Source organism: Carcharhinus amblyrhynchos, chromosome 20 (assembly GCF_965287045.1).
Source record: "Carcharhinus amblyrhynchos chromosome 20, sCarAmb.v2.hapA, whole genome shotgun sequence".
NCBI lineage: Eukaryota > Metazoa > Chordata > Chondrichthyes > Carcharhiniformes > Carcharhinidae > Carcharhinus > Carcharhinus amblyrhynchos.
Genome location: NC_137343.1, coordinates 45,046,837 through 45,062,059, shown reverse-complemented (window position 1 = coordinate 45,062,059; position 15,223 = coordinate 45,046,837). Strand labels below are relative to the sequence as shown.

Sequence of the window (15,223 nt, the reverse complement as noted above, 5' to 3'; positions counted from 1 at the left end):
GCGGGGCAGGCTCAAAGGGCTAGATGGCCTACTCCTCCTATTTCTTATGTTCTTATGTTCAATCTCTACTATGCTGGCTCTATCTGAAACTAATGGACATGTGCTTGGTTAATGCTTCCACCATAGGTATGAAAGTTTGGTTTTGGCGGGTAAACATTACATTCACCTGATTTGTTGTGAGTTACGTAAGATCTTCACAATCCAGCAGCAGATGTGATTGTTACTTAAGGTGGCACAAGTATACATCCAGGAGTATAGGTAGGACAAACAGAAAATGTTCAGTATCGTGAAAAATATTTTGGGCATGCATTTATTCTGGTTTCAATCCAAGCTAAAGCATAGGGAAAGCAACATGTCATTCATTCAGAAATATGCCCCAAGATGCTTGAATGCAACTAGACAACAATGTTTTTTTAGCTGGTAAAGGGGATGTTAGAGGCATGTTTGGTCCAAGAAAGAGGACCCTCTGAAAGGAGCAAAAGTGGAGAATGTTGGGGCGCTCCAAAGTGTGAAGGCAATACAACTGAAGATATGGTGTTTGTTGAAGTGAAAGGAGAGGATGATGAACAAGAAGCATTCATGGAAGAAATGTGAAGTTCATGGAGTTCAAAGCTGACAGACATTAAAGCGAGGAAAGGCCAGGAAGTGGTTTAAGCGCTAGGGTAAGTGTTTTAAATTGGAGGCAGTCAGGGATATCAGTTCTCTAAGGAAATCTGAAATTTAATGTAGGTCTAAAATCCTGCAAACCTTTTCCAAATCTAATTTTCTAATAACAATTCTTCCTCTATTTAAGCTTTCCATGACAGTCTCAAGAATGTAAGCAGATGTTGCTTACTAGTCATTTAGATGTTTTGTTTGACATCAGAGGTCACTGAATCATGCTGTAATCTTTAGAGTAAGTAAGTCTGGCAGTGAGATGGCTGCATTGCAAATTAATACAGTTGCTTTGAAATGAACTTTGAGAAGTATTTATTTTGACCACTGATGGCCAAAAATCATAGTTCTTTGTTTTAATGGATGTGGCATCACTGGTAAGGCCAGCATTTGTTGCCTATCCCTGATTGCCATTGAACTTAGTGACTTGCTGGGCCATTTCAGTATCAGCCATATTGTTACGAGCCTGGAGTTATACATACGGTCCTAATAGGCTTTTGTGAACCAGATGATGTCTACAATTGATAATAATTGTCATGGTCACCGTTACTGTGACCAGCTTGTATTCTAGATCCGCAAAAGATGGGTGAGATCCTAAATGAATATTTCTTATCAGCACTTACTGTTGAGAAAAGCATGGATGTTAGTGAACATGGGAAATAAACAGCGATAATTTGAGGAGTGTACATATTTACAGAGAAGGAGATGCTGGAAGTCTTAAAGCGCATCATGGCAGATAAATCCTCGGGACCTGATGAAGTCTATCCCAGGACGTTGTGGGACGCTAGGGAGGAAATTGCAGGTCCCCTAGCGGAGATATTTGATTCATCGATTGTCACAAGTGAGTTGCCTGAAGCTTGGAGGTGGCAAATGTTGTGCCTTGTTTTAAAAAGGGCTGCAGGGAAAAGCCTGGGAACTACAGACCGGTGAGTCTCGCATCTGTGGTGGGTAAGTTGTTGGAGGTATTTTGAGAGACAGGATCTACAGGCATTTAAGGACAGTCAGCATGGCTTTGTGAATGGAAAATTTGACTGAGTTTTTGAAGGGATAAGAACATAAGAAATAGGAGCAGGAGTAGGCCATCTAGCCCCTCGAGCCTGCCCCGCCATTCAATAAGATCATGGCTGATCTGTCGTGGCTCAGTTCCACATTCCCGCCCTCTCCCCATAACCCTTAATCCCCTCGCTTATCAAAAACCCATCAACCCACGTCTTAAAAATATTTAGCGAGGCAGCCTCCACCACTTCAATGGGCAGAGAATTCCAGATTCACCACCCTTTGAGTGAAGAAGTTCCTCCTCAACTCTGTTCTAAACCGCTTCCCCTTTATCTTGAGGCTGTGCCCCCTAGTCCTACTGTCCTTTCTGATTGGGAAGAGTCTCTCCACCTCTGTCCTATCCATGCCATTCATCATCTTATATGTCTCAATGAGATCTCCCCTCATTCTTCTAAACTCTAACGAGTACAAGCCTAGTTTATTCAGCCTCTCCTCATAGCTACCAAGAAGGTAGATAAGAGCATTGCAGTTGATTATTGTCTACATGGATTTTAGCAAGGCCTTTGACAAGATACCTCATAGGTTGTTGCATAAAGTTAAATCTCACTGGATCCAGGGTGAGGTAGCTAAATGGATACAAAGTTCGTTTGACAGAAGCCAGAGGGTGATTGTAGAAGGCTGTTTTTCAAACTGGAGACCTGTGACTGGTGATGTGCCTCAGGGATCAATGTTATTTGTCCACTGTTATTTGTCATTTATATTAATGATTTGGATGCGAATATAGGAAGCATAGTTAGTAAGTATGCAGATGACACCAAGATTGGTGGCATAGTGCACAGTGAAGGAAGTTACCTTGGATTGCAATGGGATCTTGATCAATTGGACCAGTGGGCTGATAAATGGTAGAGGGTGTAGATAAATGTGAGGTGATGCATTTTGATAGATTGAATCAGGACTTGCTCAGTTAATGGTAGGGCGTTGGGGAGAGTTACAGAACAGAGATCTCGGGGTACAAGTTCATTGTTCCTTGAAAGTGGAGTCACAGGTGGACAGATTGGTGAAGAAGGCTTTCAGCATGCTTGGTTTCATTGGTTAGAACATTGAATAAAGGAGTTGGGACATCTTGTTGAAGTTGTACAAGACATTGGTAAGGCCACACTTGGAACACAGTGTACAGTTCTGGTCATACAAATATAGAAAGGATATTATTAAACTAGGAAGAGTGCAGAAGAGATTTACTAGGATGCTACTGGGACTTGATGGTTTGAGTTATAAGGAGAGAACTGAGACTGGGACTTTTTTCTCTGGAACGTAGAAGGCTGAGGGATGATCTTAGAGGTCTATAAAATAATGAGGGGCACAGATCAGCTAGATAGTCAAATCCTTTTTCAGAGGTAGGGGAGTCTAAAATTAGAAGGCATAGGTTTAAGGTGAAAGGGGAGAGATACAAAAGGGTCCAGAGGGGAAGTTTTTCTTCAGAGGGTGGTGCGTATCTGGAATGAGCTACCAGAGGTAAGAGGAGGTGGGTACAATTTTGTCTTTTAAAAATGTTTAGACAGTTACATGGATAACATGGGTATAGAGGGATACGGGCCAAATGCAGGCAATTGGGATTAGTTTAGGAGCTTAAAAAAAGGTGACATGGACAAGTTGGGCCGAAGGGCCGGTTTCCATGCTGTAACCTCTATAACTCCATCTTCAATGAATTCACATTCCACCAGCTGCTGTGGTGGGATTTGAACCCGTGTCCCCAGAGCATTAGCCTGAGCCTCAGGATTACTAGTGATGTGACCACTTTGTAACCCGTCTCCCTAAAAATATTAATAACATGAAGGTATACATTTCTTCCAAAACTTGCATTCTTAATTTTCCACAGAAAAGCTGAAACAAACATGAAGCTGGACAGGAAAGCCCGGCTTATCTATCAAGCTTTTACCCCTCACTCCTACCCTCGCCACAGTATTCTCTAACCACAAAAAGAATAATCACCACCAGACCAATGGGATGTGTTTTAGCAAGTTTCACCATTTCTGTGGCAAATCTGTTCCTTAAAATGGCAATGTAATTTGACGGTTCCAAACGCTCTTGCTCTTAAGGCCATTTTATTGAGCCTCTTGTACCTCCATCATTGCTGAGCAAGAGAGTAAACCACTGTTATGTACTCAATGGTCACACAGCTTACGGGGGGAACTGGTGTATTGGAAAATTTAGCAATGGAAACACCTTTCTACGTTGTAGTGCCTTGTTTCAACCACCAGATGCTGTCCATGTTCTTGTTACCTAACCTAAAAGGCAGTGGTGGGGTGAGGACAGTGGTTCTCAATCTTTAACCAGGCTGCAGTATAAAGCCAAATGCTAATCTCTCATTTCAAATAAAGCTTTCTATTCCTACAGTTCTGATTATTTTTGTGTTTAGAGTCTGTTACCGTTGTGTGCCATGACAATGAGTTTGGGGAAACAACATCTTGAAAACGGGAAGTAAATTCTGCACAAATTCTATTCAATTACAAATGGAAATGTGGGAATTGGCAGTGTTTGGATTCATTTCCTCTTCTATTTTGTTTTGTTACTTTAAAATGCCAGTGTATGTAGACATCAGTTGTAATATCCACATATGGAGTCTTCAGTGAGCCCATGTTACACAATCCAACATGAATACTCAGGCAGATCATATCACCATTTTTTTTCAGTATGATTATACAATTCTTTATTATTGAGCTCATGACTCACTAGAAGAACTCTGGAAAATCGCAGTTTTGCTTTGATACCAATTCTACCTTTGATCCTTGTGTGCCATGCGTACCACTGTTAAAGCAGAATGCATCAAAAGACATACAATGTGACATTAGATATATCAACACAGTAGCCAGGAAGATGCACTTAACCCATTTCAATCGCTCTCTGTTACCACGGCAATATGCCCCACTCTACTTTGCAATCACTTTATTCTATAATTGCCAAACCCTCAACCATCGTTGAATGAAATTCCCTCATTAAATCTCTCTACCTCTCCCTTTCTTTGACACTTCTTAACTACCTCTTTGACCAAATTTCTGAGTGCCTGTTCTAATAGCTCCAATTGTCTGATATTACTTTTGTGAAGGGTCTTGGTATGATGGACATAGAGGGTGAACTGGAAAACCCACAAAAATCCAACCCACCTCTGCTTCCCCTGCCCAAGGTTTTTTTACATTTAATGTGGTGCACAGTGAGAGTCTATAAGTTGAAAATCAGAATTCATAATGGAAGTATTAACTACCTTTTGTTACTTTTGCTTCCCTAGAAGTAACCTGGATAAGCTGCAACAGGGTCTGGAATTAGCCAAACAACAGCTTCGAGCCATTCACCAAACAGTAGCTAGCTGCATTTGCACCAACCTCATTATCTCGCAAGGACCTTTTCTATACTGTTACTTACAAGAGGTAAGGATCAATTTGGGCCAAGCTTGAGACATTTTTAGGGAATTTGAATACTTTTACAAGGGTGCAGACTAGCTGGATTGTGAACAAAGTGACCAGGGAAGTCAAATCAGACTTGGATAAACATATTTTTACAATAGGTACAACCCCTGGGGCAGGGTTTTGCCATTTTTACAAGAAAAGCATCATGAGAAACCACGGTTTCCCACAGACTGTAAACATAATATATTAGGGGCACTTCCTGTGCAATGGGGACCCATAAGCAGACTGGACAATAGCTTAAAGAGTTTTCTAATTTTCATTGTTTTATTCTCATTTATTTATTCAAGAATATAGACAACATTGACAAGACTATTTTATTTGAAATCCCAAGATGCTCTGAGTGCCTGTCTGCCTCAGTATATTCCTTTCCCCCAACTTACTTCACTTTCTATATTTCCTTGTATTTAGTACCATTCCTGTATTTCTCTACTCTTTGTCTTGCTTTGCTGCAGTTTCTTGCATCCGACATGCCAAAGTGCTATCACTGACCTGAAAGAACTATTTGGCTGCAATTCCAGAACATAGAAATAGTTCTGTAATTTAAATGCATATAAAAAATTTGAGTAAACCTTTATATGCAATTAGTGTCCAATCTCACTGTCTTCCATCACTTCAAAAATGAATGTCTTTCATGTCAGACCTATACAGTTCTAATTCATTGTTTATTTGCACATTAAGGTATGAACCGAAAAGCTCAGTAACTAGACAGAAAAAATACGGAAGAGTATATTTGTAAAAATGTGTAACTAAATTGACGCCTGAAAGTTAGTTGTTATTCTCCAGTAGAAGTGTTCCCCTAGTAGGAGCTCCAGGCAATAACTGACCTCATTTAGGTGTTCACAATAATTTTCTCCAGACACTCTTTTGCACACACTGCCCTCAACTTGGGGCTTTATTTTGCCTGCATCCATTATCAAACTGAAACAGTCAGTTAAACAAAAAAAGCAGCAATTGGTGCCGTTTGTCCTCTGACAAAAGCACAGCCTCTCTTTTATATCACAGAACCATCTCCTGAGTTTAAAATGCAGTAATGCATGAGGAAGACGTGGAACTCTGACATTGACCACATTGCAGGGAAGATGACGCCTGCAGTTGCAGAGCATAGGCTGTAAAAAGGATTACTCAGTCAAACTGTTGCCACCATTATAAAACCAAATGACTGGCATCATTTGTCATCGCCCAGCACATCCCTCACTCCTTGATCAGCTTCAAGTGAACAGAGCGGAGCTGCTCAATATGAAGTGAAGAAAGAAGGCCTTGCCAGGAGTGGCACCAGGAACACGTTAGAAGGGAGTATAAATGTAGTGAAGCTACTACACCTACCAAATGTCATACTAAACAGTAAAAGTTATGGAGAGAACTAAGAAGTCTTATACAAATTAATCCCAAGCAAATCATGTCCATTTAGGAATGATAGTGGGAAAGTAAAAGAATTTGTTATCTATATGAATGTTCCCATATTCAAGCATAGTGGTAATCAGCATGTGAATGCAAAAGGGAAGGCTGAAGTGTTTGCAACTGTCTTCAACCAAAAGTGCAAAGTGCATAATCTTGGATTATTCTACATACTGGACTTGGGTATAGTTGCCCTGAAATTCACTATCCAATATGGTTATGACACGCTATTACTACAAGAACCTCAGCAATTCAATGGAAGACCTTGGGGCAACTAGCAATGGGCAATAAGCTTGGTGTTGCCACTATCACTCTGAGGAATAACATTTTTTAAAGCAAGGAAAAAAGCAGATGTCAGGTCTCAACGATGTATGCTGACGTAAAGCAAACAAGAAAAAAAAACACAAACAGAAAAGGCTGTAAATACTCAAGTCAGGCAGATTCTGTGGAGAAAACAAACAATTAACTTTTCAAGTATGATTCCCTTTTCAGAACATATTGATTTGGCATTATAATTGTCAGCTGTTTCAATTTCCTGGACTTTCTAGCATCCTTAACCAAGGTGGTGACTTAGCTAACATGTGCAATCTAGTAATTGTGTTGTTTTGAGTAATTCCTTTCCTTCATCTGCAGGGCACCCCAGACGTGAAGATTTATTCAAAACCCATTTGTATGAAACTTTTGTGCAAACACCTGCTGAAGTGCTTCATCCGCTCGGTACGTATGTATTCGAGGTCAAAAAGGAACTTCACTGGGACCAAGAGCTTTGTAGAAATCAGCAAGACGTGCAGGATTTTTCAAATGGGGTTTTCTGCCCCATTCTGCCATCTGAAGAGTTGGCAAGGAACTACTTCTGCCTGCACCCCTCCCCCCCCCCCAAAAAAAACCTGAAAGCTGTCCATGCAGTTCAACCTGTTAGTTTACACAGTGTGGGCAGCCCTCTGCCACATGTAAAATAACAGCAGGGTACGATGTGGCACTTAGTTGGTCACTTAGGGCTTAAATCACCTCCACACTGAGTAGACTGGGACTATACTTATAGGAAATTGGAAGAATGAGGGGGGATCTTATAGAACCGTATAAAATTATGAAAAGATACTGAAGATAGAAGCAGGGACGTTGTTTCCACTGGGAGATGGAACTTAGAACTAGGGGGCATAGCCTCAAAATGAGTGAGAGTAGATTTGGGACTGAGTTGAGGGGGAATTTTTTTCACCCATAGGCTTGTGAATTTATAGAATTCCCTGCCCAGTGAAGCAGTTGAGGCTACCTCGTTGAATGTTTTTAAGGGAAAGTTAGATTCTTGATTAGTAAAGGAATTAAGGGTTACGATCAGGCAAGTAAGTGGAGCTGAGTCCACAAAAAGATCAGCCATGATCTTATTGAATGGTGGAGCAGGTTTGAGGGGCCATATGGCCTACTCCTGCTCCTAGTTCTTATGTTCTTACATACCATGGGAGACAGGTCAGGCTGGGCAGCAGTAGGTTGGCCACATGCTTCATTTTATGAATCCCCCTCCCCAAACTCTGCCAGTGGGGGATTGTAAAACTTTCCCTGGGTTCATTTACTGAACTATTTGCAGCTAGTTTTACACTGAACAATATATAATTGTATTGGAGCTTATTTGCTGATTCATTTTGCAAAGGAAATACTTGTGAGCCATTCAGAACTAAAGATCCCTGGTTTGTATTTCAATTTTTGCAGTCAACTGACCTCAGTCAGGTGGCAGTTGGGATTTTGCAATTGGCTTCTGTGCACCTAAACTATAGATAAAACTAAGCTATCAGTCTGGGCTTCTGATTCTAATTGCTACCCAGTAAAATATGTCACTGAGTTACTGTGTGACTTTAAAGATTAAATTGAGTTTAGTTCTGAGATAAATATTTGGGCTCCTGCATGGTGAAAAACTGCTCGTTTAGATGCTTGGTGCCAATGGTCCTAAAACCAGTCACAAGTTGGTGAATGAAAAAGGGAGGTGGAGGAACAAAGAATTAATAATATTTGCTTTGAGAATAATTTATTCACCCCTTAAATAAGAATGTGAGAAACCCTGCACACACACTGATTTACTTGCATACCTATAGAAATACTTAACTCACTTTTAACATCCATTCATAAAATTGAAGTTATTGTTCATGCTGCTAGTTAGATCTAAAAACTGTAGTAAACTAAAAAAGTGTAAACTTCTAAATGTGTGGCAAGGATTTAAAATAAAACTTGAAGAATTGTGTATGTGTGTCCTTATTTGGGACCTTGGCATCTCTACGCTAGTACCCAAACATTCATTAGTTTGCTCTGCATGTGACCCATTATCTTTCCAGTCTCATTCCATCATGTGCATTGTGCAAATAATTCTAGATATTAGTCACTACTGCTGATTGAGGCAAGGGGAAGAGTGATAAAATTGTCTCCACTTGCTGTGTCCTATCTGTTCTACTTCCTTCATGATCATTGCCTGCACTCCACTCCTCTTTCCTATTCTTCCCACATCCTGTCCCCTCCTCCTTTCACATCCCACTTCGTCTCCTTTGGCCTGCCCCTCTCCTCTGTCCTCCTGCATCCAAATTTGTCCGCCTTCTGCCTCCCCTCTTTTTCTCTCCCCCCACCTATCTCACTCTTCTTGCTCACCTCCTCCACCCTCAGATAATCCTTTGAAAGCCAGTTTGACCTAAAAACTAAACTTGCATTGGCTCCCTGCATGCAATACTCCCCCTGTCTACATGGGTTTCCTCCACAGTCCAAAGGTGTGCAGGTTAGATTGCTAGTGTCAGATTATCAGGGTAAATATGTGGAGTTATGGGAATAGGGACTGGGTGGGATTGTGGTCAGTGCAGACTTGATGAGTCGAATGACCTCCTGCACTATAGGGATTCTATGAATGCCATTAGTGATTGAGTATATGTGGGGGATGTGTGTGTGTGTGTCTCTCTCTGTCTGCTTCTTGGCTGTTCAAATGACTGAACAGAAACAGATTGAATATTGAATGAGCACGGTCTGCACCATCTTCAAACTGTATTTGTTATTCCTTGCAGACCAAGAACAAACGGTGTAAGGTGCTCCCATTGGTCATGGCAGCACCAATGGACCTGGAAAAAGGAACTGTGATAGTGATTGGAATCCCACCTGAAACGGAAAGCTCAGACAAGAAAAAGTGAGTCTGTAATTAAGCATCATCTTAATGGTGTATAAATGGAAGCTCCAATACTTGCCCCAGTGAGGAATCCAGCAACTGCTGTGGTGTTGAGCCAGGCAGAGCCAGGCAAAGCCAGTAGGCTCCCTTCAGGTTTGATCTTCAATGAATTTGCTGATCCCAGTGGTAGCAATCCTTCCCTTACAATCAGTTTTGTTTAAAAAGAGATCAAATGGAAAACTGAATTATTGTCTTCATGTTCATTCTTTTTAAATTGTTTTCTTTAGCTGGAAGAGGCTGTACTTAAGATTTGCTGGAATGGTACCAGGCTTGCGGAGCTTCAATTACATGTAGAGACTGAAGGATCTGAAGCTGTTCTCATGCGAGCAGAGATGTTCAAAAACATGAATGGTTTTGATAAGAGTAAATAAGGGGAAGCTATTCTCAGTGACAGGAATATCAATAATCAAAGGACACAGATTTAAACTAATGAGAAAAAAAAATGAAGTGAATTTGAAAGGTGGAGGGACAGATTCAATAATGACTTTCAAAAAGGAACTGGGTAAATACTTGAAACCATTCTCCAGGGATGTGAACTAAGAAGGTAGATATTTCAAAGAGCCAGCATGAGAAATTGGGTGGAATGGCTGCGATATGATTGCATCGCTTCAGCAGTTAACAAAGGCTCTATAAAATCATAGAATCTCTACAGCGCAGAAGGAGGCCATTCAGCCCATTGAACCTGCACCAACAACAATCCCACCAAGCCCCTCCCCACAACCCCACATATTTACCCTGCTAACCCCCCTGACATTAAAGGGCAATTAGCATGTCCAATTCACCTAACCTGCACATCTTTGGACTATGGAAGGAAACCCCATGCAGACACAGAAGGTGCAAATTCCACACAGTCACCTGAGGCTGGAATTGAACCCAGGTCCCTAGGGTAATGCTACCACTGTGCCACCTTGTATAACAAAGGGACCATAGGACTTGGAGTGTGAAATTAATCTCAATACTGGGAGAATGGATTCTGACACAAATGACCTGTATCAATTTTCAATCTCTGTCAGACAAGCTGTAGGAAGGTCAGCATATGAGATGAATCAATGTCTGGTGCAAATACTAGTGCAACTCTGAATTTAGCACAAAGTTTTACTCAGTCTTTGATTGCTGTACCTGAATGCTTTTGAATGCTTAGATGCTAAGTGACAAAATGGAAAGAGAATTCAACATTAACACCTTTCGCCTTTAGTAAAAGAAAAATCTTTCTTGTATGAATTTTAAGTGGGGTTCTGACTGCAGCTGCTGTATCCATGCAAGATTGTTGTTTGGATCAATTTTATAATTCCAAGTACGTAGAACCATAGAATCGTGACAGTGCAGAAGGAGGCCATTTGGCCTGGTGAGTCAGCACTGACTCTGCAAAAGAGCACCCCACCCCTCTGGCCTAACCCTGTAACCCTGTGCATTTACCCTGGCTAATCCACCTAACCTGCACATCTTTGGATAGTGGAGCAATGCATGGCACCTGGAGGAAACCCATGTAGATACAGGGAGAACGTGCAAACTTCTCACAATCTCCCAAGAATGGACTCAAACCTGGGTCCCTGGCATTGAGACAGCAGAGCTAACCTCTGTGCCAATGTGCAAGTAGTGTTGTTATTTCAAATTCAGAAGCAGGGTATATAATTGCTGAAACAATGGCGGTGGAAATTTATATAACAGTCACTTTTTTTCCAGTTTCTTTGGCAAAGCATTTGAGAAAGCAGCAGAAAGTACCAGCTCTCGGACTTTGCATGATCACTTTGACACTTCCAGTAAGTAACTTTTAGATCACTGGTGCTGTGAAATTAAGTTCAGCAATAATGCTGTTAGTGACTCATCCCAGAAGGCCAGTTTGAGGAAGAATCTTTCCTTGTTTCTCTGTGTAATTGTGATTGATTGCAGGGGGGTAACTCTTTGAAGTGTGCGTGTGTGTGTGTGTAATACGTGTCAAAGTTTTGTGCATCGCTTCAAACAATTGTTTTAGGATTTCCTTGTAATACAGTAGCGGGAAATCATTCCATACAGGAGTATTACAGGATGGACTTTCTTTGCTAACTGGGGGGTGGGAGGAAGCAAAGTTGAAGTAATTTTAGAAAGGTCAGTTTTCTTATATAAAGAATGCTCTAGGTAGCTAATGATGTGTGGTAAATAAAGAATATACCCTGATAAATTTTCAATCCTCTAGTGTCTGACATGAAGTCTAATATTGTGTACTTTCAAGATAGCATTACTATTCAGTGGGATATCATATTTGTGAATGTGGGGACAGTGCTTGCTGAATAAACATCTCACAACAATGAATATACATTACCAGTACAGTGGACTACACTTTCATCCACTTGCATCTTGATTACTCACATGAGATTTTTAAAAAAAAAGTACAGGTGCAATAGTTCCAGATGACCATAAGCTGCTCTCCCCTTTGAGGGAGAGCGCTGACTGGTGGTAATTTTAACCTGAGAATCACAACACCTCAGGCAAGGAGCAAGGTTGAGAAAGCAGGGCCTTTGTAAATAACCTTAGCTGGTAAAACCTGTGCTGTTGGTGTTGGTCTGTATCACTAACCAGCTGTCCAGCCAAATGACCTAAACTGACCTCACCATTACCTCATGGTGTACATCACATTCCAGCTTGACTGTATTACTACTTGGGCATATTGACTTATGCCAGTAGGGATTTGCCTTCCCACAACCTCTCCCATCCCTTTCTCTAGTCATCTGTTTGGTACTGGTTTGACTCAGTAGGATAATTGCCAGTCATGTTGGTGCAGGTATTAAGATAGTTTAAGCTGTTGCCAACTCCTGGATGCATGCCCAGTGGCAGCATTCCAATAAATTATCTTTTTGTTGCAGTAATTGAACTGAAAACTGAAGATCGTAGCAAATTTCTGGATGCATTGATCTCTCTGTTGTCATAAAAGGTGAGTGCAGCTTCACTTACTGAAGCAGGAGTACCCAATGCTTCTAGTCTAACATGACAGTGATGCTTCAGAAACATATTTCATTCCATTTTACAAATCTTTGACACAAAATTAGGTAGTAAAGTAAGTTGTGAAGATGATGTCAGGAGTCTGCATAGACAAGGCTACATGAAAGCAAAATTTTGGTAGCATTGTGAGAAAATGTGCACTTGTCTCATTTTGGCAGGTGGAATAGAAATCAAGTGTTTTGCATTCTCTATATAAATAATAATGTGGTACTGAGGGATCTGGGTGTCCTGGTACAAAATTCAGGAAAAGTTAGTATGCAGGTACAGCTAGTGATCAGAAAGACAAATGGAACATTGCCATTTATTGCAAGGGGTGGAATATAAAAGTCAAAATGTTTTACTGCAGTTGTACAGAGCCTTGTTGAAACCACACCTTGGAGTACCATGTACATTTTTGATCTCGAAGAAAATTTCTAAATGTGTTGGAAGCAATCCAGAGAAGGCTCACTTGACTAATGGCTGGAGTTGGAGAGGTTATCTCACAATGAAAGATTGGGCAGGTTTGGGCCTGTATTCATTGAAGTTTAGAAGAATGAGAGATGATATTGAAACACACACAGACCTGAGGGGACTTGACAGGATAGATGCTGAAAGAATATTTTCCCTTTAGACTACAACTAAGGGACACAATGTAAAAACAAAGGATGACCCCATTTAGAATGGAGATGAGAAAATGTTTTTTCTGAGGGTTCTGAATCTTTGGAACACAGCAGTGCAGGTGGGGTAAATTAATATTTTTAAGGCAGAGTGGATAGCCTTATGACTGCCTTGTCAAGAAGCAATCAGGGGTAGGAAGAAAGTGGAAGTAAGATCACAATCAGATTGGCTGTAATCTTGTTGAATGACAGAGTAGGCTGAAGGAGCCAAGTAGCCTACTCCTGCTCCTAATTTGTATGTTTACAAATCTGCTGATTTTTATATCTGAGTTGTTTATATTATGTTCAAGGAAAGTTGAAATACCTTTTTGAAGTTAAATGATTTGTGAATCTAGGGGCAGACTCCTGGCTATTGACCAACTGACATCAGTCTGCCAACTATCACATCTTACAATGAGGGCATCATATGAATAGCAGCTGAAATCAACTAATTTTAAACAGATTGTGATGACAGAATAACATACATGCACATGAGAGCTTCATTACCTAGGAACAGTGCCAAGGTTGGAGAGGATGGAAAGGCAAACAGTAAAAGGTTACGCCAATATAGTAAAACTTTCCTGCAAGCACGATCAAAAAGAAACGTTTAAAGTATAAACAGATGCTTATAACATAGATGCTTTTTGCATTAGGTGCAGGACAAATAGCTTGTTAAAGTGTACATGCAAGCAATCTAATTCTAAAATGGCTGTTTTGACATTTTAATTACATTCATAGATCTTGTTAGTGTTTTCCCTTTACTCCAAATACATACTGAGAGATTGGTTTTATAGTCCTGTTTATCATTTGCAGCTACATTATTCATGAGCATTTATTTTGTGTGATAAACCTATCACTGTTTGATTTAATGCCTGGCAGTCAGAATGGAAGGTCAGAATTATGCCTAAAACTGATTTATTTTGTACTTCATCCTGAAACAGCACACTTTTTTAAACTCAAACATATTTGAGAAGCTTGATATTTACTTGAACAAACAAGAATGGCATTCTGAATTCCTGTTGCCCAGGCAAACATACATTTGTGGTATTTTAGCTCCCTATACTTGTTTAGGTTCAACTAATATTTGCTGCTTCTCATTCTTCAGGAACATACCTGATGATTTTAAGAAGACACAAGATTTGTTTGTTTTGTTGTATTTAGTTTTGTATTGTGTAAAATGTATAAATTATCTCCCTGTCATAATGTAATATGTTTTACTGACTTTTTAATCACATTGGATTGTAAATTATATAATATTGAAGGGGTACAATTTGCTTGATTTTACTATCATAAATTTTAAATAAAATCAGTACCAATTTTACATGACTTGTCACATATTGCCTTGTGTGTTACTCCTTTTAATGGACATTCTTATGCCTGAAAGGCATACGGTGCTGAATTTTACTGGCTATGGATGGCAAGACAGCAGTGAAATAGGGGGAGCCATGTTAAGGGAGAGGTGATGGCTTAGTGATGTCACACTAGATTATTAATCCAGAAACTCCCCTAATCTTTTGGGAACTAAAGTTCAAATCTTGTTATGGCAAATGGTGGAATTTGAATTCAGTTTCTGGAATTGAGAATCTAATGACCATGAAACTATTGTCAGAAAAAACCTATCTGGTTCACTAATGTCCTTTAGGCAAGGAAATCTGCCATCTTTGTGGTCTGGCCTACACATGACTTCAGAGCTACAGTATTGTAGTTGACTCTCAACTACCCTTGAACTGAGTTTGAGAGCAGTTGAGAGTCAGCCATGGGTGGACAATAGATGCTGGCCAGCCAGTGACACCCACAATTGAATAATATAAAAGTAGCTCTGAAACACTGTCCCACTGTCAGGGACATTTCCAGGAGGCAGACTGATTACCCCCTCCTCAGAGATGGGCAGCTGATTTGCTTACTTAAGGCCCCAA

At 40.4% G+C, this 15,223-nt stretch overlaps 1 protein-coding gene across 2 annotated transcripts in view; it reads left to right on the top strand.

Annotated features, from left to right (window-relative positions):
- cdc45 (CDC45 cell division cycle 45 homolog (S. cerevisiae)) overlaps positions 1-14,524 on the top strand; it is a 45,591-nt gene extending 31,067 nt beyond the window's left edge. For both annotated transcript variants that reach the window (XM_080208761.1, XM_080208760.1), the window contains 6 exons: positions 4,934-5,072; positions 7,140-7,223; positions 9,539-9,657; positions 11,380-11,456; positions 12,537-12,604; positions 14,413-14,524. In XM_080208761.1, the coding sequence (XP_080064887.1) occupies positions 4,934-5,072; positions 7,140-7,223; positions 9,539-9,657; positions 11,380-11,456; positions 12,537-12,601 (484 nt within the window). In that variant the 3' untranslated portion in view covers positions 12,602-12,604; positions 14,413-14,524. The remainder of the gene's footprint in view (positions 1-4,933; positions 5,073-7,139; positions 7,224-9,538; positions 9,658-11,379; positions 11,457-12,536; positions 12,605-14,412) is intronic.
- Positions 14,525-15,223: the final 699 nt, after the last annotated feature.